The 26,159-nt window shown below is 43.1% G+C and overlaps 2 protein-coding genes across 9 annotated transcripts in view; both read right to left on the bottom strand.

Annotated features, from left to right (window-relative positions):
* Positions 1-12,119, bottom strand: part of LOC119220420 (carbonic anhydrase-related protein 10-like) — a 57,766-nt gene extending 45,647 nt beyond the window's left edge. For 3 of the 4 annotated variants that reach the window (XR_005120591.2, XM_037476443.2, XM_037476442.2), the window contains exons 1-2: positions 11,632-12,115; positions 9,707-9,781 (exon numbers count right to left, since the gene is read on the bottom strand). Coding sequence is in view for 3 of the 4 variants with exons in the window: in XM_037476443.2 (XP_037332340.1) it covers positions 9,707-9,781; positions 11,632-11,692 (136 nt within the window). In the remaining variant the exon portion in view is untranslated. Of the gene's footprint in view, positions 1-9,706; positions 9,782-11,631 lie in introns of all 4 variants that reach the window. The other variant, XM_037476444.2, reaches the window with a different exon arrangement.
* A 3,009-nt stretch (positions 12,120-15,128) lies between these two features.
* LOC119220952 (cytosolic phospholipase A2 gamma-like) lies at positions 15,129-24,985 on the bottom strand. Of its 5 annotated transcripts, XM_062565783.1 has the most exons (16): positions 24,452-24,984; positions 24,112-24,178; positions 23,044-23,253; positions 22,546-22,598; positions 21,846-21,956; positions 21,309-21,451; positions 20,180-20,366; positions 19,989-20,094; positions 19,694-19,834; positions 18,675-18,740; positions 18,456-18,596; positions 18,137-18,283; positions 17,955-18,038; positions 17,334-17,488; positions 16,658-16,829; positions 15,130-16,000 (listed from the first exon to the last, which is right to left on the bottom strand). In XM_062565783.1, exons 4-16 carry the CDS (start codon positions 22,579-22,581, stop codon positions 15,828-15,830), a joined length of 1,662 nt encoding a protein of 553 aa, XP_062421767.1. In that variant the 5' UTR covers positions 22,582-22,598; positions 23,044-23,253; positions 24,112-24,178; positions 24,452-24,984; the 3' UTR covers positions 15,130-15,827. The 5 variants fall into 5 exon arrangements, with proteins under 5 accessions (XP_062421769.1, XP_037333207.1, XP_062421767.1 ...); XM_062565785.1 differs by lacking the exon at positions 23,044-23,253 and having other exon boundaries at positions 15,129-16,000; positions 18,675-18,731; positions 24,824-24,985; XM_037477314.2 differs by lacking the exon at positions 23,044-23,253 and having other exon boundaries at positions 15,131-16,000.
* Positions 24,986-26,159: the final 1,174 nt, after the last annotated feature.

Here is a 26,159-nt window from a genome sequence, read left to right as displayed (position 1 = left end):
ATGTTCTCCGAGAGTTCCTAGATCACTTCGTTTATGTTTATTTGGACGACATTCTTATTTACTCACCCGACTTAGAGACTCACAAGCGTCATGTAACCCAGGTTCTCCAACGATTAATAGACAATAAGTTGTATGTTAAGGGCGAAAAGAGTGAGTTTCACGCTGACACCATCTCCTTCCTGGGCTTTATCGTAGCCCCTGGAAGGGTGCAGATGGATCCAGCTAAAGTAAGCGCTGTGGCCAAGTGGCCTACACCTGATAGCCGCAAGAAGGTCCAGCAATTCCTCGGATTTGCTAACTTCTATAGGCGATTCATCAGAGGTTTCAGCGCAATAGCGGCCCCACTGCATGCACTCACCTCTACAAAGGAGCGCTTCCACTGGACCCCGGGGGCGGAGGCAGCCTTTCAGCACCTCAAGACCCGATTCACCACGGCTCCCATCCTCATAATGCCGGACTCCCGACGTCAGTTCGTTGTAGAGGTGGACGCCTCAAACGAGGGGGTCGGAGCGGTCCTGTCCCAGCGGTCTGAGCAGGATGGGAAGATGCATCCATGTGCCTTCATGTCACGCCGCTTGTCCAAAGCCGAGCGGAATTACGACGTGGGCAACCGGGAGTTATTGGCGGTCAAGCTGGCCTTGGAGGAATGGAGGCACTGGCTCGAGGGCGCTGATCATCCCTTTATAGTCTGGACAGACCACAGGAATCTTGAGTATATCCGAGGGGCCAAGAGGATGAATTCACGCCAGGCAAGGTGGGGACTGTTCTTTAACCGTTTTTCTTTCTCCCTCTCTTACAGGCCGGGGTCTCAGAACGTCAAGCCCGACGCTCTGTCTCGTCTTTACGATCCCGAGCCTGCTGCCAAAGAACCAGAGCCGATCCTTCCACGGTCTTGTGTGGTTGGAGCATTGGTTTGGCAGATAGAAAAGGAGGTCAAGCAAGCCAACGGTGTGAGTCCGCCACCTAGTGGGTGCCCCGAGAACCGATTGTTTGTCCCAGTTGAGCTGCGCCCACAGGTGATCCACTGGGCTCACACCTCGCTGCTTTCCTGCCATCCGGGGGTTCGACGAACTGTGTTTGCCATCTCACGGAGATTCTGGTGGCGGTCCATGGAGAAGGACGTTCAGGAGTACGTCGGGGCTTGCCCGGTCTGCGCCAGGAATAAGTCGTCTTCCGGGTTGCGCATGGGACTTCTACAGCCGCTGTCCATCCCGTCCAGACCCGTGGTCCGACATCTCCATGGATTTCGTCACGGGGCTCCCGGTCTCTCAAGGTAACACCACAATCCTCACAGTGGTGGATCGTTTCTCCAAGATGGCACATTTCATAGCCTTGCCAGGATTACCCTCAGCCAAAGAGACTGCAGAAATAATGCTGAACCAGGTCTTCAGAATCCACGGCTTTCCAAAAGATATTGTTTCAGATCGGGGGCCCCAGTTCGTGTCACGGTTCTGGAAGGCGTTTTGCCAACTGATTGGGGCTACATCCAGTCTCACGTCAGGCTATCACCCGGAGGCCAATGGACAAGCTGAACGGGTGAACCAGCAGCTAGAGACCTCTCTCCGATGTCTGGTGTCCCAGAAACCCTCGACATGGAGCCAGCACCTGATCTGGGCTGAATACGCCCATAACACCCTGCCTTCCTCAGCCACCGGGTTCACGCCTTTCAAGTGTGCCCATGGGTACGACCCCCCGGTCTTTCCGGACCTGGAACCGGAGGTGTCGGTTCCGTCCGCCCGCGCCATGATTCGTCGCTGTCGGAGGATCTGGGCCGCCGCACGACAGCTCCTTATCCGACAGGGGGACCGGGTCAAGAGGGCAGCAGACCGGAAAAGACGCCCGGCCCCAAAGTACCAGCCAGGCCAGAGAGTGTGGCTCTCAACCAAGAACCTCCGGCTCAAGGGAATCTCAGGGAAATTGGCACCACGCTTCGCGGGTCCATTCCCGCTCGACAAAGTGGTTGGTCCTGCAGCAGTCCGCCTTCGCCTGCCCCGGTCTCTCCGCGTCCATCCGACCTTTCATGTCGGCCAGGTCAAGCCAGCCAAGGAGAGTCCCATGGTTCCACCTACCCCGCCTCCCCCCTCCCCGGTCATGGTAGACGGGGGTCCCGTCTACAAGGTCAAGGAGCTGCTGGCGGTGCGCAATCGGGGTCGCGGCAAGCAGTACCTGGTGGACTGGGAAGGGTACGGGCCGGAGGCACGGCAATGGGTCCCGTCCCGGTTCATAATGGATCGTTCCCTCATAGCGGACCTGATGAGGGCTCGCCCTGACCCGCCTGGGCCGTCAGGTGTCGGCCCTTAGGGGGGGGGTACTGTAACACCGGTGTGTTGGTCTTGTCATTTCCTGTCTTATGTTGAAAGTCTGTTCCCTCCTCTCGTTTCAGATCGCTTGCCCTTCCTCTCGTATCACCTGTCCAATTACCCGGATCCCTGATTGTGTCCACCTGTTTCTCATTATCCTCATGTGTTTATTAGTCAGCGTCTTCCCTCGTCTTGTGCCGAAGTGTTTTCGTTCCCATCGACTTCGCCAAAGCCATTCTCGCCACGATCACGCCAAGATTAAGTTAAGATTATTGTTGCCTGTTGTTTGATCTTAGTTTTTGTAGACCGGGTTATTTCCTCCGGACGGAGTGATTTTGAGTTTGTTATATTTCCCCTCCCCTTCTTGAAGGACCGTTTGCCCAAGAAGTACTTTCGTTAATTATTAAATAAACCCCTTTTTTTTTAATCCTCTGCATTTGAGTCCTGCCTTCCATCACCCGCCTGACATACTTATTATATAACTAGTTATAAACAACATCTAAGGGCAGCTCTTCTCAGTCTCGATGCGGAAAAGGTGTTTGACAGAGTCAGCTGGTCTTTTCTTTACAGTTGCTGCCTTAGTACCTCCCTTTTCGCAATATTTATAGAACCTCTGGCTTAAGCTATCAGACAAGACAATGAGGCAAAACGGTCCAATATAGCAAAGGTGGAACATATAATAGGAGTTTTTGCAGATTACCAATCTCCAAAATCCCAACTTCAATACCAAAACTAATGACAGGTGGTTTTAATTTTGTAATCATCATGAGTATTTGTAAGACGTATTTGTTGGAAAGTGTGAATGATATCAGAAGATTATTGAGATTGATTATCTTGTTTTCCATAATTTTCTCTATTACAGGTGAGGCTTCTCCCTGATCTCATCTCTCTTAACCTGTTCTCTTTTATCTTTTTTTTCTCACTATTGTCCTTTAATCTGCCACTGCTTTATTCACATTTACATTTGTTCTTATCTCCTCTATTCCGTGGGAGGAGTGTTGTTTCCTTCTCCTACATAATTGAGCTACTTCTATCCGTCTTTTTCCTCCTTCCATCTCCCTCGTGTTTGAGGGAGTGAGTACGAGGAGATATAACCAAATAACTACATGACAAAAGAGAGAAAATATGTAGAAAATAGCAGAATATATGTGCATGTGTGTGAGAGAGAAAGAGGGGGCGAGAGAGCGAGGCAGAGGCTCCTGTGATCATTAACTTGGTGTCCTACTTACTCACTCTGCAGCACTCCCGAATGACAACCCAGAGCAGAAATATTATGTACCCAAAACAAGTAGGCACAAAAAAAACCCTTACATACTCTCTCTCCCTTTCACACACACACGCACACAAACATAGTTGCAACATAGCTACAAACCCCCTCAGAATACAGAATTAACACACACATTGATAACACCCAGAAGTGGGACCTCAATGTAAGATGTTTCTCTTCCATGAACACACTGTTACAGTCTGTTTAGCCTGTATTTTCCTTTTTCTCTTACTCAAACAGGCTTCAGCCATCTCCCAAAGTCTTAGTTGACCTTATCCATGACGGCCATGAGTTTGGACCAGGAAGCAGACTTAACTTTTGATTTTAGTAGGATATTCTCTGACTAAATTACAAATTATAAATCAGCACTTTTACAGAGACCAAAAAGATGTGGAAAAGGCCTTCTTTTAGATAAGAGTCTTGGACATAACAACATAATCTGGTCCAAGACTTTTTGTCAACGGTGAATCCTCGAGGACCACCAATGTTGGTCACGGAGTCCCACAAGGTTCTGTGCTTGGACCAATTTTATTTACCCTGTATATGCTTCCTTTGGGCGACGTTATCAGAAAACACAGCATAAACTTCCATTGTTATGCATACAACACTCAACTGTATCTATCGATCAAGCCAGAAGACACCAACCAGCTTGTTAGACTTCAGGATTGTCTTGGAGACATCAAAACTTGGATGACCTGCAACTTCCTGATGCTAAACTCAGAAAAAACGGGAGTTATCATGATAGGCCCAGAGCGCCTTCGAAGTCAGCTGTCACCTGATACAGTCTCTATGGATGGAATTGCTCTGGTATCCAACAGCACCGTCAGAAATCTTGGAGTTCTCTTCGACCAGAATATGTCCTTTAACTCTCATATAAAGAAGACTTCAAGGACTGCCTTTGTTCATCTACGTAATACATTGAAAATCAGGAACTTCCGGTCTCAAAGTGATGCAGAAAAACTAGTTCATTCAGTTGTTACTTCTAGACTGGATTACTGTAATTCTTTGTTATCAGGCTGCTCTTGTAAATCGCTTAAACCTCTCCAGTTGATTCAGAATTCTGCAGCACGTGTATTAACAAGAACTAAGAAATGGGATCATATAACTCCTGTATTAACTTCCCTGCACTGGTTTCCTGTTAAATCAAGAATAGAATTTAAGGTACTTCTCCTCACCTACAAGGCACTTGCTGGTGAGGCACCGTCTTATCTTAAAGAGCTTGTTACACCGTATTGCCCTACAAGGCATCTGTGCTCCGTAGATGCTGGTTTACTTGTGGTTCCTAGAGTTTTAAAAAGTAGGATGGGGGCCAGAGCCTTCAGTTATCAAGCTCCTCTTTTGTGGAACCAGCTTCCACTTTCAGTCCGGGGGACAGACTCGGTCAGCTCATTTAAGATAAAGCTTAAAACGTTCCTCTTTGATATTGCTTATTATAATATACTGTAATATAATTGAATAATAAACCCTATACTGACTGTGTCTACCCCCGGGCTACTTCAATTATTTAAATGTAAGGTAAACAATCCAGGAGTTCAGCAAAATGTACATGTTAGATTGCTGTCATCTAAAGCTAAATTGAACAGTCTTTCCACAGAACCCTCTCTTATTGGACCATTGTCTCATAATCTTTGAATTCCTACTATTTGAATCTGCTCCTCTTGGCAAAGGTCTTAACAGTTGATGCTTATCTGATATCGCTGTAGTCACGTTTAAAGACGTGATTCCTTCTGCTTAAATGTCAGCATTGTCTCACAAGATATCAGAGGACTCCTGTGGAAACTTCAGTCCATCCCAGATGATCAGATCATCGTATCGATTCTGCTACAGGCTTTTTGAGAGTGGCGCTGGACGCAATTGCAAATTGAAAATGGTAGTTTGCTCCTTGGTATGACCCTCAAACCCGCAACTTAAAGCAAACTGTGCGGAAGGTTGAATGGTTTCCACCAAATTAGAATCTCGACTAGTTTGGCACGACACCCTTAAAGCATATAAGAAGACGCTTGTAATGCAAGATCAGCTTATTACTCATCATTAATAGAGTAAAATGAAAACAACTCCAGATTTCTCTTCAGCACTGTAGCCAGACTGACAGAGCTCTGTTGAACGACTTTATCAGAATCAGAAGCCATTTATTGCCACATACAGAGGAATTTGACTTGGTCAATTGGTGCAACATAAGAATAAAATGAAAAAGATGAAATAAGATAAAAATATATGAGCAAGAATTAACAATATAAACAGATAAATACGTTAATACAGGTTATTATTGATGGTCTCCTACATTCAACCTGTGGCAGGTGCCCTGATACCTACCTTGATGGCTTCTCTCTCATCAACTGACTTCTACAAACTTCTACTTCTCTGAGTCTAAACCTCATACCTGTCTCTGACGAGGTCAAGGCAGTTTTTCCTTTGTCTTTACCCGCTATTATGAATCTGTCTTTCTTGACAGGACATGTACTACAGAGTTGGCCGTAATTAAACCTTTTCTTAAGAAACCTACTCTTACTCCACAGTAATCTTTGCTTCCTTCTTAAGCAAATCAGTGGTGTAACTTTCTATCTATATCTATCTATCTCTCTATATTCTATCTTCTATCAATATCAGAATGCAACCATCTTTATCCTCAATTATGATACAGGTGGAAATCAGGCAGTCTGATTGGTTGAGAGTGAGTCACTGTCATATATATGGCTATATACTGTACATAGTGTAATTAGTTTTCATCAACAAAAACTAATTACACTCTAGTCTAGTTTTAGTCAGATTTAATAGCCATATTAACCTCCTTTTCCTTAACCGTCCTACAATCAGTGCAATACATTGGGCTGCATCATAAACCAGCCATTCTCAACTGGACCCCCACTTTTCTTTCTCTTTCTCTCCTCTTTATCTTTTGGTTTCATGACCAGTCTTTTTCTCTTGTGTCTGTCCTCCGGGTTTTCCTCCACCGGCTCTGTGCCGCCACATCCTTCACTTACACTGAGCAGTTTGATCAAAAGCCTCATCTGTCAAGTGTGCTTGCGTGTCTATGTTTCTCAGTAACAAACGTACGGTGGCCGAGACAGTTTAACACCGTCTTCTCAAGATGTGCCGTGTGTACTGGTTGAAGTGCACATGTCTCACGGCCAATGCCTGAGGCTTCAGAACCCTGCAAGGAGTTTATTATTTAGACGTGTTTGAAGAAGACTACCGTGACGGACTGTCTCATCCAGCTGAGGAAACGCTGGCTATCGCCGCCAGAAAATGGAGCAATCAGGTCCGCATGGAATCTCTGCTGGCCGACTGTCTGCCGAACAGCCCTGGCTGTTAAACGGGTCTTCATCGCCACGCACATTGGTCTCTGGAGTTCTGTGGCTTTAGCCTGCTAACAGTTAGCTAAACTGAGCGCTAAACCAAGGAAGTGCATACTCAAACTCTCTGAATCGTAAAATAGTTGAAGAACCACCCCTGCCCTCATAGTAACCGAGTGTTCTGGGTTTGTGGATGATGTAATCATGACACTTTAATAACCGCCGTTACGGCCTGCCGTACGGGGGCCGTACTTTGCCCATGTCTGTTAGGTGTATGCAAATTTAGGGGGATATAAATGTATTGTGACTTCGTCAACCACCAACATTTTCGTCCCGTCTCGTTAACAAAAGTTAGAATAGATTTAGTCAGTTTTCCCCACGTCTTAATCTTAGTCATGGGAAAAAGGGTGTTAATAAACATTTTTTGTCATAGTTTTTGTTGACAAAATAAACACTGTTGTGAAGGGAGTGACGGTAGATGTCAGAGTCAGTCAGTGGGGGGCCCTCTGTTGATGAGCCCGACTACCGATGGGAAGAAACTGTTTGTGTGATGGGAGTTCTTGATCCTGATGGACGTCAGCCTCCTGCCAGATGAAGGGGCACAAACAGTTTTTGTCTGGGTTGAGAGGGGTTGACAACAATCTTTCTAGATCGCTTCAGGGTCCTGGAAGCAAAGCAGCCGATCACCCTCTCTGCAGAGCGAATGACACGCTGGAGCCTGCCCTTGTCCTTGGTTGTGGCTGCAGCGTACCACACGGTGATGAACAGCTCCCACCTGGGTGATGATGGAGCCCAGGAAACGGTGACTCGACAGCGGTGAAGGGGGAGTCACACAGGGTGATGGGGAAGGTGGGACCGTAAAATCTACAACTATCTCCACTGTCTGAGCGTTGAGCTCCAGTTTGTTTAGGCTGCACCATGTCACCAAATCGTCAGACTACCACCTGTAGACGAACTGGTGACTGGAGGTGCAGCTGTTAATGGAGAAGAGCAGAGGGGAAAGAATGCAGCTTTGGGGGGAATCAGTGCTGATGGGCCGAGAAGCTGATAGATGTTTCCCCAGCTTCACATGACAGGAAGTCTGTGATCCACTTGAAAAAGGAGTCTGTCAGGCCAAAGGTTTTAATGGAGTCTGGGGTTTTTGGCTTATAGTTTGTGAGGTGTTTAAAGCCTCTCATAAACCAAAGCAGAGTCACTTGCTGAGAACTGATGTTGGAACTTCTCAGAGAACATTCGTTTAGCATCTCTCACTGCCTTGCTAAACCTGTATTTTGACTCTGTGTACAAGTCTTTGTCCCCACTCCTAAATGCTTGATCCTTCTGCAGTCGTAGTTTTCTGAGTTCCACTGTAAACCAGGGTTTGTCACCCTGGTGCATGATAGTACACAGCTCTCCCCACAGAAGCCAATGTAGGAAGTCACAGCCTCTGTGAACTCATCCATATTGTCAGTAGCAATCCTGAAAACATCCTCTAGCGCCTTGCTGGTCCACTTCTTGAATGGTTGGTTGGGACTATTTGTACTTTGGAAGTTCATGGCTGACTTTTCCTTTGTTAAAGTCCCCAAGGACAATAACCAAGAAATCCGGGTTGGTCTGCTCCACACGCCGTATCTGGTCGGAGAATGTCGGCTGTACCTCCTGCATGTTGCCCGGCGGCGGCATGTAAACACCGACCAGGATGAATGAAACAAGCTCACAGGAGGAGTAAAAGGGTTTACAGTTAATCATGAAAGATTCCACATCAGGAACACAGTGTTGTAGGATCACTGTTACATTGTTGCACCATCCTCATCAGCAGCTGAAGTTCGTCCAGTTTATTGCTCAGTGAGCGCACTTTAGACAGAAAGATGCCCGGAAGTTCTTGGTGTGTGAGATCCACGCTTGTGGAGTCGCACTAACGAGCCGGCCCGTGTTCCTCTTCTCCGGGAACAGAAGGAAGAAGTTGGAAGTAACTCCGCTGGAGTTGTTGATATTCATGAGCTCATCTCTGGAGAAAGAGCTCCGGGAATCGCAACAGGAAACATAGTTAACAACAAAAACAACAAAAAACGAAGAGCACCTAAGCACCGTGGCAGCCATCATCGGTGCCATCTTGATTTCATCCTGATACTCAATGGCTGTCCCGTTCTCTAGCCGGTAGAAATCTGTGCGTCCCTCCATGGATATGCCTCCCCAGAAAATCACTGACCCTCACCAAGGCAGGCAGCATAGCATTCTCTTTGGCTTTTTCAGGCCCTTTCACGTCTATCACATATCCTTAGGGTGAACCTGCTCTCATCTGTGGGAAGCACAGGGTGCCAGTGGTGGACATGCCAATTCTGCTGTTCTGACATTCACACCAGTGGCCTGCTGGAGGTCATTCTGTAGGGCTTAAGCAGTTCTCAGCATATATTGATCCTACTGACGGGTTGAAGACTTTCTACAGCCCTGCCCAGCTCTTCTAGATTAACTGCCTGTGTCAAGGAATATTCTCCATGTGCTGGGAGACACATTGCATCTCCTTGCAACGGCCGCATGAATGTGTCATCCTGAAGGACTTGAACAATCTGTGCAACTTCTGAAGGGTTAAGAAATGGCCTCATGCTCCCTGTAGTGATAGTGACTCTTTAGTAGCTAAAGCCAACACTGGTTGAAAACCAGCCAAAGATCAAGAGGGAGAAACTTCAATTGGCTTCCACATGCAAAACCGGTCCTGTTTTGGGGGTGAACCTCATTGTTTCCCTCTCAAGGGCACCATACTGAATATAAATTGGGAATACAACTGGGAATACAAATAGTGAAATCAACTCAGCCAAATACATACTTTCCATAGCATTTACAAATATTGCTGATTACGACACTGTTACCTGGAACAAAGCTGCCGTGGACAACGTCCTTGTACGCCCACCAACCTGCATCGAGCTTAGCTGTAAGAGGCTGGGCTGCAAAGAGAAACAAAGACAGCATTTGTTTTTCTATCAACCATACGTGCTTTGGTCAAGTGAATGCTCTGTGGGATTAAAGACAGAAACATACGAACAGTAATTCACGTTTTATTTAGGTCTTTTGATTTAATTTAATGATAGGAATTTCATCAAATCTATAGTGGTGGCAACTGATACTATGCGGGTAGAGGTTGTTGTGGGTGGACAGGCGCTCTCTGTGTATGTAAACACACGCACATGTCAGGGTGGAACTGCCATGTGACACTGAGGAGCGGACAATTATAGAAAAAAATAAAACAAAATTGTATTTTATATCTGATGGTGGTTGGATCTAACGGTGATTCTATCTGATGGTGGTTGCCCCTGTAGTGGTCCTGCCGTACACTTGTTCTGCTACTTGAAATTATTTGTATCATTTCTGTCAGATGAATTGAATGTATTGTACATCTTATGCATTGTTAATTCTGTACACATGACATCCATTGCAGTCTGTCCATCCGGGAGAAGGATTCTTCCTTTGACGTTCTCCCTATGGTTTCCTCCCGTATTATCCCCAAGGAAGGGTTGACATTTTTTCCTGTGCCGATGTGAGGGTTTCAGGACAGAGGATATCGCATGTGTACAGACTGTAAAGCCCTCTGAGTCTAATTTGTCATTTGCGATTTCTTCGCCATACAAAATACAATTAATTGAATTAAATTGAAATATAATTTATGTATAATCATAAAAAATATTGGGTTGTTTATTTATTTTCATAAAACTAAATTATCTTTTGTAATTAAGCTTTCTAATGAGGCCAAATTGAGATTTTTCATCTAGCAGGGGAATTGGTCTCCTGTGTGTTTCTTCCCTCAGGCTGCCAGTAACAATTTTGGAGCTCCATTTCCATCCAATCCTGCAGGTTTTCAATGGCGTGCCTGGCAAAAGCTGCCCAGTTAAAGCAGAGCCACTGGGAATGGCCCAATGCATCTGAATGGTAGAGTTTGTGTTGCCCCAAAAAAAGCTGGGTAAGCGCAACAAGACTGCAGTGACTAAAAAGACAAGAGGAGAGACACGGTTGGAGGTAGTATTCCGATTCTTTACTTTAGTTGTTTAAAAGTATTAATACCACACTACAAAAGTATTCTGGTTTATCTGAAAAGACCGTGATTGAAAAAAGGAACTCAGGATGTAAGTACAATCAGTTCATAATGTTAAATCAATTCAAAGATAAAGAAGTCTAAAAGATACAGACAATACCTGAGACAGTTACTATTTCATTACACTATTTTAGCTGTATAGTTCCACTTAACACTTAACCTATGCTAGCACATAACATCATTGGTCTGATAACTGTTGCTGTAAACGTGCAACCGGTTCGCAGAGCCTGCGTTGAGAGGGAAAGCGTGTTGGCAATACTAGTGCATGTGTGAAAGCTACACTATACTGACAAACATGCCACAGTGAGTGTATTTTGCTAAAGGAAATATGCCAAATCCCTCTGAACCCAAGTTCAGAAAGTAGGGCTTCTGCTCCGTAGATGAAGCCAGAGCATAAGAGTAAATGGATGTTATCTCAGTGCCATTCACTAGACCTTGTGTGTACTGTAGGCTACTAGTTGGATATGCCTCTGAGTGCATCCGCATGCATGACACACTGCAGATCAATTCATCAACTTATCTCAACAATGACCACTGGGGCAATGTGCATTTCAAAGTATATATCATTACCCTGGCAGGGTGTGCTTATGTGTGTCTACTGTGGGGATTTAACAAGTATAAGAAATATCACTTTAATTAGATAATATGTATCTGTAAGAGAAGGTATTGTTGCAACATATTCTGTACATTTCCTTCCTGGAACCTTACCTGATGATGCGCAGATTATAAATGTTTGCAGGAGCACAGATAAATCCCAACCGAGATGCATTATTCCTCCATGTCATGCTCATATCCTGCAGCTGAAAAAGCAACTTCGGACATGCTTCCCCTCTCCCTCCGTCCACGCCAGATGGTCTCACAAGAGATCACACATCTGTCTCTGTACGTGTCCACCGCCGAGGCTTTCCAGCTGTCGTTCTGTGCAGGGAGCCTCTACTTCTTCTATACTGGTGGGGTGAGGATGGATGCTCGCAGCACCATATCCAAGGTACTGTAAGAGGACAGCCTCCTGTCCAAGTGAGGTAAGAGACGAAACACCAGGGAGGATTATTATGCTTAAAATCACACAGAGCAATGAAGTCATGCTTCAACAGAAACAAAGAAAGGACTGTTAATAAAACTAGACAGTCAGACAGTCAGTTTTAATAACTTCATTAAGTCTAATCTGATATAGAAAATGAGCTAAATCCACCATGAAGTGACTCTAGATTTGATATAAAAACAATTCCATCCAGCCAATCGGCACCTGGTTGCATTGACCCACATAACCACGATGTGGAGATTGTGCTCCATCTAGTGCTGGCATTGGGTCACTTCATCTGAAAGCAGCAGGACAGATGTTTCCAGAGGACGACGGGTGACATGATGATGTACTAACATATAGTAATATTTTATATTTTATTTATAATGAGACAGAGACATGTAATGTTCATTTACCATTACCTGTTATATTTATTTCATTTAAGAAGCAAACATACCTTCAAGGAAGAGGGAGTATTTGATCACAATGCAACACATAATGACAATAAAAAAACAGTTAGTTGGCTAATTAACCTAAATAATTATTATGCACACTTCAATTCTGAATCAAATGGTTAAACCGAATGTGTTCTAAAGAAAGTGACTTCACTTCTATCGCCGTATTTGTTACTATTCTGAAAATAGTCATCTTTACATTATCACTGATTGTGTTCATTTTATTTCCACCTCAAAGGCACATTTTAGGGCAGCTTCTCGAATGCACAAACAGTTTTAGAACCATTTTATTTGAAAGCCGTTGTTAAATATTCTATTCTAATCACAAGGAAGGCTATGGCTCGTTACGTGGCCAAAGAAGAATGCCCAAAGCAGCTGTCAAACGGATCTGTAGCTGCAGACCGGTACCAACAAGAGGTGGGCTCATTAACACAGGTGTCACACCAAAGCGCTCAGGACCAGGAAGCTGCAGAGATGGAGTCTGCTTTACCCAGATGTTGGTGCACTGCTGGACACAGCTGTGTTTTCAAGAGGGATTCAAAAGCCTCATTGATGTTACAAGACATTATCTTCACTTTATTGTTTCATGTACTTGTAAATAGGTCAAATATAGAATGCAAAATCAACAGGTAGCTGTATTGTAACACCAGTGTGAACAGTATTAAAAGTTAGTGAATAAGCATTAAAGCTACACAATTCACCTGGTTCTATTACGTCTGTAGATTAGCACAGAGAGATTCTGTGGTATTTTCTAATGGTGTATGCCAAGAACCAGTTAAATACTTCGCTAGAAACACACACCTTGGTAATTAGTGGCGGCCTTGCAGCGTGATTATACACCCGTATTTAACTTTTATTGCTCTCAAAAATCTGATGCTTCAGTCTGCAGTTAATCTGCTCACATGATTTCCATCAAAACTTTGGCTTCTAACAGCTGATTTAAAGTCAGCCCTCTCCTGTCTAAACATGATTATCATCAGTGAAGTGAAAGAGAGGATCCCCAGCCTGAGTAGAGTGGATTCTATCATATTTATCATACGTCACAAAGACTAATGTCGAGGTTACCAACCAAAATGTCTCAGGTAATTGGTTATTGGCTTGGTTCAAATTTAAAGAAATGCTTAAGTTGTGGTACTTCTGAGAACTTCAAATACATTTGAATTCTTCTTCTGTGTTGACTTAATGGAAAATATAAGTCAATTCATTCATTTTGTTAACTTATTGTGGTCTGATCTAGAGATGAGCGAGTACAGCATTATCTGTATCTGTATCTGTTGAACCATATGAATTATCTGTATCCGTATCCGTACTCGGACTGGGCGGGGCCTAACCCGAAAATGGGCGGGGCCTAACCCGGAAGTAGGAAGGATTTACCCCGTAAATTGTCGGGTTAAGCCTTTCTGCGCTTAAAACAGCATTCCTTCTTAATTCTTATCACTGATGATCATGAGAGAGAGAGGGGAAGTGTGTGTGTGTGTGTGTGGCTTAATTTGTAATATAAATATTTAGTTATTCAACACAACTAGTCAACGTCAGACACTGAGTGCGTGAAGAGAGCCAGCAGACGGTAAAAAAAACTGATGAGAGAGAGAGAGAGAGAGGGAGAGAGAGACAGAGAGAGAGAGAGAGACAGAGAGAGGGAGAGGGAGAGAGAGAGAGACAGAGACAGAGGGAGAGAGAGGTCAGTGCGTGAAGTAAAAGAAAAAAAACTGGTTAGAGCCGACTGAAAAAAAACTCCGACAGGCAGAGACGCAACGCGAGTCGCATTCTTAAGCACCACGTCTCAACAAGCCCCACGTTTACCTGAACTCTACTAGTTAAGAACAACAAACCGAAGTAAAAAAAAATAAAGGCGAAGAAATCGTTTAAATTTATCGGGAAAGACCCGCGAACCTGGTGACTGAAGAAGGGAGAGAGGAGTTATGTGTATGTGTGAGCCGAGCGGGACACAGCAACACAAACAGTGTGTGTGTAGGGGAGGGGCGCTGTGACTACCAGCCAATCACAGAACGCAGACACAGACAGCTACCCAATGAGGACTTTTATTCAATCCGAGCACAGATATTGACTTGTATTACTCGTATAATTCTCGTACTCGGCAAAAGTGCTTTATCCGTAACGGATACTCGTTTCAGCCGAGTATCCGGCTCATCTCTAGTCTGATCATTTTCAGTGTCAGCATAGGAAACAGGTTGTAACTATAGTACTATATACTGTTTGGGGGGGGCATTATGTTCAATAAAAATGTGACAGCTATAAAGAAAGTACTGTTCTGTTTTGTTCTGTTACAAATACAAATAAGACTTTTCCCATTTCATCTCCACAACATGCATAGTACTTGCAAGGTGCCAAATTCCTTTTATTGTAACCCACTCTCCAAGCATTTCCCTGTATCTGACAGTATTCACCCCCCTGAGGCAACACGTGGTAGAACCCCTTAAAGGCCTTTAGGGAATATCTCCACCAGCTGTGCACATGCAGAGGTGTTCATATAAAATGAATACCATTACCTGCATCTGTCTCATTAGCCGAGATAATTAACAAACACAGTTAAACATGACTAAATGTTTATGAAATATAAAATATTACTATATGTTAGTACGTCATCCTTTGGAAACATCTGTCTTGCTGCTTTCAGATGAAGTGACCCAATGCCAGCACTAGATGGCGCACAATCTCCACCCTGCGGTTATGTGGGTCAATGCAACCAGCTGCCCTTTGTGTTTACTGCTGTACGTGGATGAATGAACATGAATCTGCTTGAGTCAACTACAGTTGCTAACACATTCCCATCGGCCCAGGATCCTTTGTTTCTACTCATTGATGTATTTTTCTTCTAATGTTACTCTGGTAAATGCTTGCATCACGCACGGTAAGAAGTTCTAGCATACAAACCCTCTTTGGGGTTAACTTTACTGTGAAATATTCATACTCCCGGTTCAGCTTTTGCTTTTCTTTTAGGTGATATGGTGCAATTTGATTCACCAAAAGATGTTGAGTTCATCTGCACCAAAGATGGACCAGAGGCCTTTATCGCAAAGCAGGTTCAAATAGGAGCTTCCCTATTGGTTCCCTGGGTTGACCAATCCTGAAGGCAGAAATGACCAGATCTATCAAATCTACTTTAACGTATTGCAGATGGAAGAATACTTACTGGGAGAGTATCAAATATTGCCAAACACGGCATGAGAATAAATCTGCAATATATTCATTTACCATAAGAGTCACATTTTATTATATTCAGATACATTGGATTCTAATGACAGTGATATTATACATCTTATTTTGTATACCTTTAGTCTGGATTATGACTTAAACCTCATTATATTTGTGTAACATGAATTCCCCCTCTATGTACCGGGCTTTGGTTGGTAATGTATTGCTACAGCAGGATCTCGCCTCATTGGAGCGATAAAGGCAGCGTCCCATCAGCTCTTGTTCTGGCGGTGGAGCACAGCCTTGTGGATCTGCCCCAGCAGAGTTTCCTTGTTGTTCTTCATGTTGGCTTTAGCCGTCTCCAACACAAACTTCAGCTGCTCCTGGCTGAAGGGACCCTGGAAGGTGGAGAACTCCTCCATCTTTGCTTTGACCTCCTCTGCATCTAGAATAAAGCATGTTCCAATGAGAAGATCAGGCTTTGTTCTCTGGCTCCTTAGTTGTAAGAATCAACTATAACTGCTACTGTAGTTTATTATGATCTTTTATAATATCATAGAGTGAACTGTAATCAAAAAACTGATGAAATGAGATACAAAACGTTTGGTGGCTATACAGTTCGAGGGCCCAACAACACCCTTGAACTGATTATTGAAGATCAAGCCCTGCCTCAAGTACCTTATTGCTTTAGTTTATAATACATTGTAGATGTGGGCTTTCATAGTAGATGTTAAAGGAGCTCAGTCAACTTTTGCTGACAAACACTGTGAATCCACAACAATAGCCTACTTTATGCTAAAAAAAGGTGAACACAGTTCCGACGTTATGAATATTCCTACTAATAACCATTGTTATGGCAACAGCTGAGCATTTCCATGCCAGTAGCTCCAGTGAACTGAAGTCAGACACAAACCCAACCAGCACGCACTGTGCGGCGGACGCCACTGGTCGTTTCTACGCAGAACTCGGTCATCTCCAACGAGCCAATGGTATGAGTCCGCCCATCTGTGAGTTGCCTCACTACAAAGAATCATGGTGATATTTCACCTCAACAGCAGTTCTGCTTCTAAAGGAGAAAAATCTGCATGTGTGTGTGTGAGACCTTTGCAGTTTCTTCTGTTAAAGAGTGGCATGTAAACGATCGAGGCCTCGTTCTCTTTCCCCTCAAACACGTAGCAGTCCTTTGGCCAATCTCTCTCCTCCAGGATTCTCTCATCTATCTCTGGGAAAGGCTTCTGCATCTCAGCTGCGTAGTCTCTGGCAAAGGTCAGAGTCTTAGAAAGGAGAAGGAAGGAACGTTATGGCACAGCTTCACCACTTTGACTCTTTGGAACAGGCCGTGCTTAAGTACAGGCAGAGAGCACATTCTAAATGAGATATCTGTCTCAGAAGTAGTCATCAAGCACCGAAAAGAGACTGCAGAGGTTTAGGTCCACAAATGACATAAAGCTTTGATTTGATTGGCTTGTGGTGAAAGGCCCATATATGGTATAAGTGCTGCTACTACTCATCATGTCATATTACTTATGGAGCAGATTTTCACTGATTGGCCTCATGCGTCTTTACAATTTATAGAGCATACAACAAACCTTGGACCCTGATCAGGTAAAATTTCAAACAAATACTTTTATTGGGGAAAGAAATTAAGAAACTTCAGAGAGAACAATTGAGGAGGGATTCCTCTCCAAGATCAGAGACTCACAAAAGGTGTCATATGTACCCAATCAACAACATTACAAAATGACAACACAGTCACTCAATCCTCCACATGGGCATACCTCAAACATGGTTCCAGCGCTGTACTCTGGTGCGATGATGAGGTCAATGTCCCTCTTTCCTCCCAGAAATGAAGGGTAGGCTGCGTTTATCATCAGGCCAGCATCTATCAGGTGGAATCTTTCATTGGAACGAAGGCAGGTTGGCACCACTGAATCTGTTCAATTGGTTCAACAAGACTCATTAATTCATTTCATTACTCATCATGATTGTGTCTACTTTGCATATAAAAGACAATGGTTTAATAGGAGACAATGTGCATCAAAATGCTCTTAGCAAATAGCTATTTACACATATGCTAGATGTAAATCTCTGATATAGGCCTATTTCCCCAAAACACAGGACTGTTCTAGTCAAGTGGTCACAACATCTTCCACAGCACACCAAAGATGTGTTTGTTGAACATCTTTTCAAACTAAAAAGTTAAGAAGAGCTAGTTTTAGAACGTTTGAAATCAATTTAAAAAAAAGAAGCGCGCTGCACTGAATGGCCACATGGCGCACCTTCTGTCGAGAATGTTACTAAACATATTATCCAGAAAATCAAACTATTACTCTTATATATCAATGTATATAATTGAATTTATCAAGAACTATTGATGGATGTTTTGTTTTTTGTCTCACCTTGGTATTGGTAAAGGAAATTTCTGGTTGTTCCCCACTCCCATGTTATAATCTTGGGGAGAACCTTCTTAGTAAGCAGAGAGACTGGGGGAAAACATTGAAAAAGAATGTACAGACTTTAAAAGATGTTAACATGGGTCTGTTGAGTACAGCTTTGAGCAGTACGCAGTGGCAGCACTGACCATATGTTTTGAAAGCTCCATCCTTCAGACTCTCGCTCCAGGTCTCCACAGAGGCCAGCAGCTCCTCACTGCTCTGCAGGAAAACACTTTGTCTTTGGTCTGAACCTTCTGGCTCCTGCCACGCAGACTCGTTATGTTTCAGCTTGTCTGGAAGAGTGGACACAATCAGCCTAAGTGGCATCGCCAAGAAGATTTAAACATGGATGAAATTCTTTTCGGGGTAACAGTAGCTGCAATCTTGCAGATGACTTTGCAGCTACCGAGACAATTGGCCTTAGATAATAAATGATAGTCATGACATGGTCATAACTGTTACTACCGCCAAGTATTTTCTGCAGCTTGTCAAGGTCACACAGAGCTTCGGGATCCTTAATGGTGCTTCTGGTTAGGGCAACTAGTTTGTCAAGGGCACTGTATACACGCAGGTAATCTTCAGCAGCACCGTCTAAATGTCCAGACACTGAAACACACACACACCATGATAGTTATGATATTGATATGATATTTAGTCTGAGAGACTGTGTCAAACTGGGATTACCATTGAGCCAGGGAGGGATGAGCCCTCTGATCGTATCCTCATGAGCCACCGCACTACCTAGAACACCTGCACAATCAGAGTGGGATAATTGGGCTGCAGAAATAAAATCAACACATGCACTAATGGCGTTCTTTGAAGCAATGGCAACAAGAGCCAGTTGGCTTAAATGTTGTGACACTTTCCTTATTTCAAACTAAGCAGTGATCATATGCAAACTACCTTTCAGAATATAAATGATCTATATATAAGTAAAATGTTACCTTACCTGTATGTCATATCTCAACAATTATAAAATCAAGCCTATCCCCAAATGTTGATGAACATAATTCAATAATCCAATGTATTTATAATTAGGAACAAGGACAACAGAGCTAGACAAAATAATAGACAAGACTTCTATGTATAAAAGTAGTGAAACAATAGGTGTTGCGATGTTCACGGTGTAAACACGCCACCTGCGGACGTAGATGCTCAAGACACGTGAGCAGGAAGCACGTTGACAGTCACCTTGTATGCGAGAGCCGGAGAATAAATATTGATATTGATCAAGCTGTGGTTGGTGTGGTGTTTAAAACCTGCAACAGAAACACTACAGGTGTGTACAAATATCGAATATATGAATAGCTATTTAAAAAAGTACCAATGATGAACGAGTCAATAAAATGAAAACATCAACAAACTTTAAAACTCTTAACTAGCGCTCTGCAGAGGAGCTTAGGTGGATGTTAAAATGTTATTAACTCTGCTTTGTGACAGCGTCACAGCGTTTTCGTGCCAAAGATGAAATATTTTCACGTTTGCTGCGTTTCGGCGACTTCGGCTGAAATCGCGTCGACTTCGGCTCGACGTAAGAAACACGCTGCTCAATCGCAGAGCTTTTTTATTCTTCACTACTTTACATAGGTACTTTTTTTTACCTCACCCGTTGTCCTTGTTCAGCTGTTTCTATGTCTTTGCAGTCAGGGTGAAGTCAAAGTGAGATGTCCTTATATGGGCACATAAAGGTGACGGATTCTGACCTTGTAGTTTGATCATATCCATCTCTGGCTTTTTTTCCAATAGCTCTCCATTCTTGAATTTGCTGCCCAGCAGAGAGGTTTCAATGAAGTAACCCAAATCTGTGAATCCGGCCTCATGAGGGCTAACCTCAAACCATTTTCCTAAAAGACACAGTATGTTTACACTAGTATGTCGATAGCAACTTTTACATTGATCTGCCCTCATGCTGCTCAACTGCCCAGATTTCACCAGGCAGTGTGAAAGGGATAATAACTGTTTGAGGTCCGAATGGGACCTGGTCACATGAAGGTGTACCTTCTGTAGGACCATTTGAGAAGCAGTGCTTCTCTATGGCACTGTATATGGGATACGGGTTGGTGGCATTTCTGCTGGCCTCATCTGAAAGATGCCGCATGTCCATCTGATGAAACAAAATGTCCCGTAATGGAGCGTGATGCATTTTAGGAGGGTTTTATGAGTAAAGGTGTGTGTGTTTGTCCTGGTACCTGTTTCATAATCCCGGCAGAGGTCAACACTCCCCAGATATCCGATAGAGAGAAGTACTCCTCTTTTGCTCTCTCACACAACCAGGCCAAAGCTTCCTGCAGCTCAACCCCAGGGCCTGACAGCCTGGACACTGCTTTGTCCATGCTGGTACTCCACTGTGAGTCATTGTAGATGGACGACATGGACCTATCGGTGGACACAAGTACAATAAAGACATCAGACAAAATGTAACAATGTAAGCAAGGGATAATTGTATGCAGTTGATGTGAAGTCATACATTTGATCATCACCAAATTTCCTTCACACTGCTCTCTACTCAAAGAGTAGTCGAGAAATAGAGACCCCAAAATATAATGTTGTGTTCGGTGTCATTCAACTTCACCCGCCTAGACATACTGTAGAGTCAGCATGACAGAGTTGCAATTCGTCACTCAAAAGGTTCATATCTTGGGACATGACATCATTGGTATGGGTAAGACACTCTACTGACTGCATCACATCCATCATGTCCACTCCTAAACCTCAAACTAAGAAACAGATGAAGTGCCTCCTAGGCGCTGCCTCTGATTCCAATTCCAAAAAACTCCATCCCGACTCAGACAGCCATCCAAATTCTGATATCTCCGACTCTGTCCAAGACTACCATTTCGAGAGCATGGTGGGAGCATTTTTGACTTTTGATCCTACTATTTAATGTTTTCATTTTTTATGTGTTATTGTTAAGGTTTTATTTTTCATGTTTTGATTGCCAAATTTTATCTACTGTTTTTCTTTTTCCACAAGGTTATTTTACATTTACAATGTGATTATGTAATCAAAAGGGTGAAACGTAATGGTAAAATAACTCGACCCATAGCGGTTGTAAAAAGAGGAAACTCCGTTTGTATGCAATTCGCCAGATGTTGGTAACTTTTTTTTCCAATTGATTATTTTGCATTTTTCATTCAATGTACTAGTACATTCTTATGATTGAGTTTCATTTTGAGTCACTTCTTTTATTCCTGGAAATGTTGTAAATTGAATCTCACCCAATAGTTTGTGCTTTTTTGTGCTCTGGCCTGTCCATCTTTTTAGGTCTCCCTGATACACAAACACCATAGGCACACATTTAAGTGTGAATATTGTTACCATGTCGACCCAGAAACTCCTCCCAAATACAGCAAACAGTCCAGCAGTCCGTCTTTTTCCATCTGATAGAGCGAGCCCATCAGACCGACAGCTGACCTCTGCCCCCCCCCAGATGCCAACAGAGTGATGTGGGGAACTGAATCCTTGGAAAGATGGAGGGATGTTTTATTGGACAGCTGCTAAGGTAAAACAACCATTTACACATCCACAAGACACCAAGCAACTTTACATGTATTTTGCAGATGTTCTGGTCACCTAATAAATACAAGTCTGTATCACGCTTATGTTTTGTTTTGTTCTTGATCTTGTTAACTGTCTGTGTCTATTGGTGCTAAACAGGTAGTGTACAAAAATTCTTTCAGGTTGTTATCACTATAAACAGTTGGCAGGATTTTGAAGCAGCAGCTGGCAAACTAGCTGCGAGACAGTGAAAAAAGGTCTTAAGAGTAATTCGGGTTTGAGGTAATCTTGGGTTCTATGGCTTGGGGGGAAAGCATGTGGGGTAAGACTGAGACAGAAAGCAGTTGTATTTCTTACTGCAGTACAGTTGATTCCCAGGCTGCTGAGTGACTCCAGAACGACCTGTTTCCTCTTGTGAACATACTCCTGTTCACCACTACACAGAGACTTGGACTGACGGATGGGTTTCTGGAAGATATCAAAGAAAGCTGAATTAGGCTAAAATAGGAAATCATATTATTTTCAAGGCACATTTCTAAATTTCAGATGCAAATATCAAGATAAAACAATTAAGCACAACAGAGAAAGAGCAAGCGTTCACTGTTCACCAACCCTTTTATCCATTTCATCCAAACACACACGCACATTGGGTTAATTTTTTCATTAAAAACAGTATTTTGTCGTTATCTTTGTATAGTATTACAATTAGCTTGATGATCTGAAATATTGTGACAAATATGCAAATGCTTTAATCTTTTCCTGTTTATTTCTTTAAAAAAACAACAGACAAACATTAATCTGATCCCAGAGTTGTCGCTGCCTTTAACAACTTTCACACCTCAATGAAACAATATTAGGATGTCTTCTTGAAAATATTCACTATGATACAGAATCTGCCTCATTTTTATTTCTCATGATGAATTTACATGCAATTGTCCATAATACTAACAATAAATACCACTATTTGTTGCCATTACAATTAGATATACTTTGGTCTATGTGCATCATACAATAATACATCAGGCCGTATGTAATCTAAATCCAACGCTTTGCTTACCTCAGAAATAGCTGTTATTGCCTCCATGGTTTCCATTGTTTTGTTCACGGACGCTGAAAAACCAAGCCAGATGCAAATCACTGCTACCGCAAAACTTGCATTTCCCGTTTGCATGATTAGGCATAGACAAACCAGTCAAGCTGCTCCCAGTGCAGTTACATAGCTTTTAGGGGAACAAAGAAGCTCAACGACTTTATACAGCTTAACACACACACACACACACACTGTTAATTTGTACCATGTGTCTGCTTATTGTGAAAGAATTTCTTTCAGATTTCAATTTGGTCCGGCTGTAAAACCAGAACTCAAAAAACACACACAAACTTTGCTTTAGTGTGTGCAGTATTGACCTTTACCTCAGTAAATATATTTCTATAAGAAAGCACTCCGTGACATGCAAATGAAAATCAGATGGTCTAGTCCAAACTGATGGCCTATAAAAATGTGTCTTATTACAAGAAACATGATGGGTAAAAGCAAAGAGCAGTCAAGACCTACTGACACACTGATGGCATTAGTTACAGATAGAGCTCTCCTTTGATTTCGTTGAACGGAGGCCTCTGCAGCAACTGGTTGAGCAGGCAGCGATCACACATTTTTTAGGTGTTGGGCTCACGGAATGCTGTTGATTTGCTTCTGCTTGAATCTTCTCAACCTTTCAGTAGTTGTTCAATCAATTCAGTGTGGCAACTGGGTTTGCGTTTACATCTAGAGCAGGAAAACATTCAGAGTCTATAACTCTAAAGTGTTATAACTAAATATTTCTTTCATATTCTAATCAGGAATCAGGAACATTTATTGCCAGTACTCTATAATACATTAGTGCAATTAGCCTGGAATCAATACCCGCTAGCCAGACTGTGAGAGCTTAATGGTTTTGTTAACTCATCAAAAGACATTTAGAGAAAACAAAATAAAAATTCCTACAGTATCTGACAGTCACTTTATGGAACTTCAGTGGCATTGTGTTCCACAGGTTTTAACATGCATTGACTGTTTGCTGCTTGTTATTGTTAGTTCTCTCTGAGTAGATATTTCAGTTAGTTTGTTCCCTCTAGTACAAGTCAATATTTTCCTTGTACAGTAACTTTGAGTGGAGAAACACCATGGTTAGAGCCGTGTCTAGGCATGTACAGAATGGAACAGCTGAGTCACAGCCAAAGTGACATGGTCAACAAATTTAGACACTCCCTACACTTACTGTTACATCCCCCACCTCCTTTATTACTGTTGATACATATATTTTGCTACCTATATATTTTCAACTTGCAGGCAGACTCAGCTGTCATTTGCTGGATAAACTAGTCCTTATGGAACTAATGCCAAAGATTTATGTTAAAATATTTGGTCTGACGGCCTCACGTGGAAGGTAGAAATGTCACACTACTGAGTATGTAGATGACATGGCTTTAGTAGTGGCATGTCTTACCCATGTGGAGTCCCTCAACATGTACACTAACTTTGTCATAGAACTTATAAATGTCAAAGAACTTTTTTTAAATGTCTTTTTAATGCAACCATAACATTAGAGAAACAACAGGACACTATCATTTCTACTTCACTTACCTTCTTGGCAGTTGGATCTTCAAAATCTTTCTTTGGATGGCATAAATGCCTTAAGCCCATATCCCATCTACAACGCAGTGAACAAAAACTGTTTGCAAAATGGATCTGTACATGTATTAATCACACATAACTGTGCAGACAAGCACCTACACAACTCAAGCTGTGACAAGATGCAACATGTCATATAAAGACTACAGACTGCAGCTGTAGATACGTATTAGTTCAGACATTTATTGTGTACCATTGCAAACATTAGATTATTCCTTGATAATCAATCAGGTTTCTTTTTCCTTGCATCTGTGATTAGCTTAGATTTGAGATGGCTCATGATTTCACAAACCTGTATTTCTTCATTAACACCTCTCAGGAGGGCACCAACCATGAATCAGGTAGTGCAGGTAAGGGGTCAGGGATGACCATGACTAGACTGTCAAGTATGTCTGGCTCTTTTGAGGGCTAAAAACAAAGTCTCACAATAACAAGGGAATCTTTTATATGAATTTAAAGTTGTAATATGTCTATATATCTATTCCCAGGACACCTTCCTCCGGTGCTTGACAGACTGGTCACTTCATTGATTTTACATATCAAGATCCGAATTGAGATATACTCTCAAGCTACCACTGTCTGGTTTTGTAGAGGCAAGTAGGACTCAATCACAGACTCCCCTTCTCAAACTCAAAATACTTTGTCAAAAGAAAGAACAACTTGCCTCAAAGGAAGTAAGGCAAGGCCAGGAAAATCAACTATGCACACTAGTGAGGGTCATGGTGAGAAAAAAAAAAACAACAGAAAGCGTTACACTGGAGAACAGGGAACCCGCGAGTGAAGTGCTGAAAAACGCAGACGTAAGGAGACAAAGGACGGACATGGCTTAAATACACTGGGAAGGTGCTGGTGATTGGACACAGGAGGAAACAATCAGGGACACGGGAGACAATCAGAGGGGGAGCAAATTAACCCAAACCATGACAATTACCATGTCAAAAATAATGAATGATCAAAATACAAATAACTGTCTAATACTATAAATAACAAAGAGGCTTCACTCATTTTTACTTTTTCATTGGGAAGAATTGCAGAAAAATCTAGGACAAGAAGAACGCAAATTAGTAGTCAATTTAGATGATCTAATCCATTATAATCCATCAATAACATTATAGAAAAAAACTTTTTTGCGGCCTGTATTGATCAGCCAAGCCAGTAGCTGATCCAGCTATATGAAGGATGTCCCCTTCTGAGACACAAATGTTGTGCAGGATGCAGCAAGCACCAACCACTTTCGGGGCAAACTGAGGCCGGATCTCCAGAGCCCTCAAGAAGATGCTACGCCAGCGTGTCTTTAGGATCCCAAAGGTACGTTCTATGACATTCCGTCCTCTGGCATGGTACCTGTTGTAACTGGCTTCGACATGGCCTATGAAATAATGTTTACAAAGGAAATCATCAACACATTTGTCAACAATGTAAGAATTTGGTGTGCATGTGTTTACTCATTCTTACTTGCCAGAGGCTGGCGGTACGGGGTCATGATGGCGACAGGATGCTGCAGACAAGGGTAGCCTCCATCTCCCAGCAGGAAGTACCCCGGTGGTGGATAGAGGGCCTCCTGATACATCGGGGACCTGCGCAGCATCAGTGCGTCATGCACAGAGCCTGTCTCCCCAATGTAGACGTCTAAAAACCTGCCATTTGCATCACAGATGCCCTGTAGCAACACTGACGGGAAGAGTTTTCTGTTAATGTAACATATCTTCTGTGGTTCTGCAGGTGGCAGTACTCTGACGTGGCACCCATCGATGGCACCAGCCGCACAGCGGAATGCCTCATGACCAGCAAGACGAGCAAAGCCAGCCCCAACCTCCTCCATCTCCTCCGGTTTGGGGAAATGAATGACCCGGTGTATAATGGTCATCATTTCCTCCACAACATTGTGAACCATCCGGCAAATTGTTGCAAGCGGCATTGCAAATACGTCTGCAGTGACCCTGTAGGAGGCTCCGCAGGCAAGCCAGTAGACAGTCACCAGCACCTCCATCTCGTGGCTC

This window comes from Pungitius pungitius, chromosome 12, assembly GCF_949316345.1.
Source record: "Pungitius pungitius chromosome 12, fPunPun2.1, whole genome shotgun sequence".
In the NCBI taxonomy this organism is placed as follows: domain Eukaryota; kingdom Metazoa; phylum Chordata; class Actinopteri; order Perciformes; family Gasterosteidae; genus Pungitius; species Pungitius pungitius.
This window is presented reverse-complemented; position numbering and strand designations above follow the sequence as displayed.

What these genes read in the sequence shown, in the direction of transcription:
- LOC119220952 (XM_037477310.2), bottom strand. Translation starts at nt 22,659, where the DNA reads ATGCAAACGGGAAATGCAAGTTTTGCGGTAGCAGTGATTTGCATCTGG. An exon ending in CTGCCGGGATTATGAAACAG is followed by an intron (nt 20,095 to 20,179) that starts GTACCAGGACAA and finishes TTGTTTCATCAG; the next exon opens with ATGGACATGCGGCATCTTTC. An exon ending in GCGCTGGAACCATGTTTGAG is followed by an intron (nt 16,830 to 17,333) that starts GTATGCCCATGT and finishes CTCCTTTCTAAG; the next exon opens with ACTCTGACCTTTGCCAGAGA.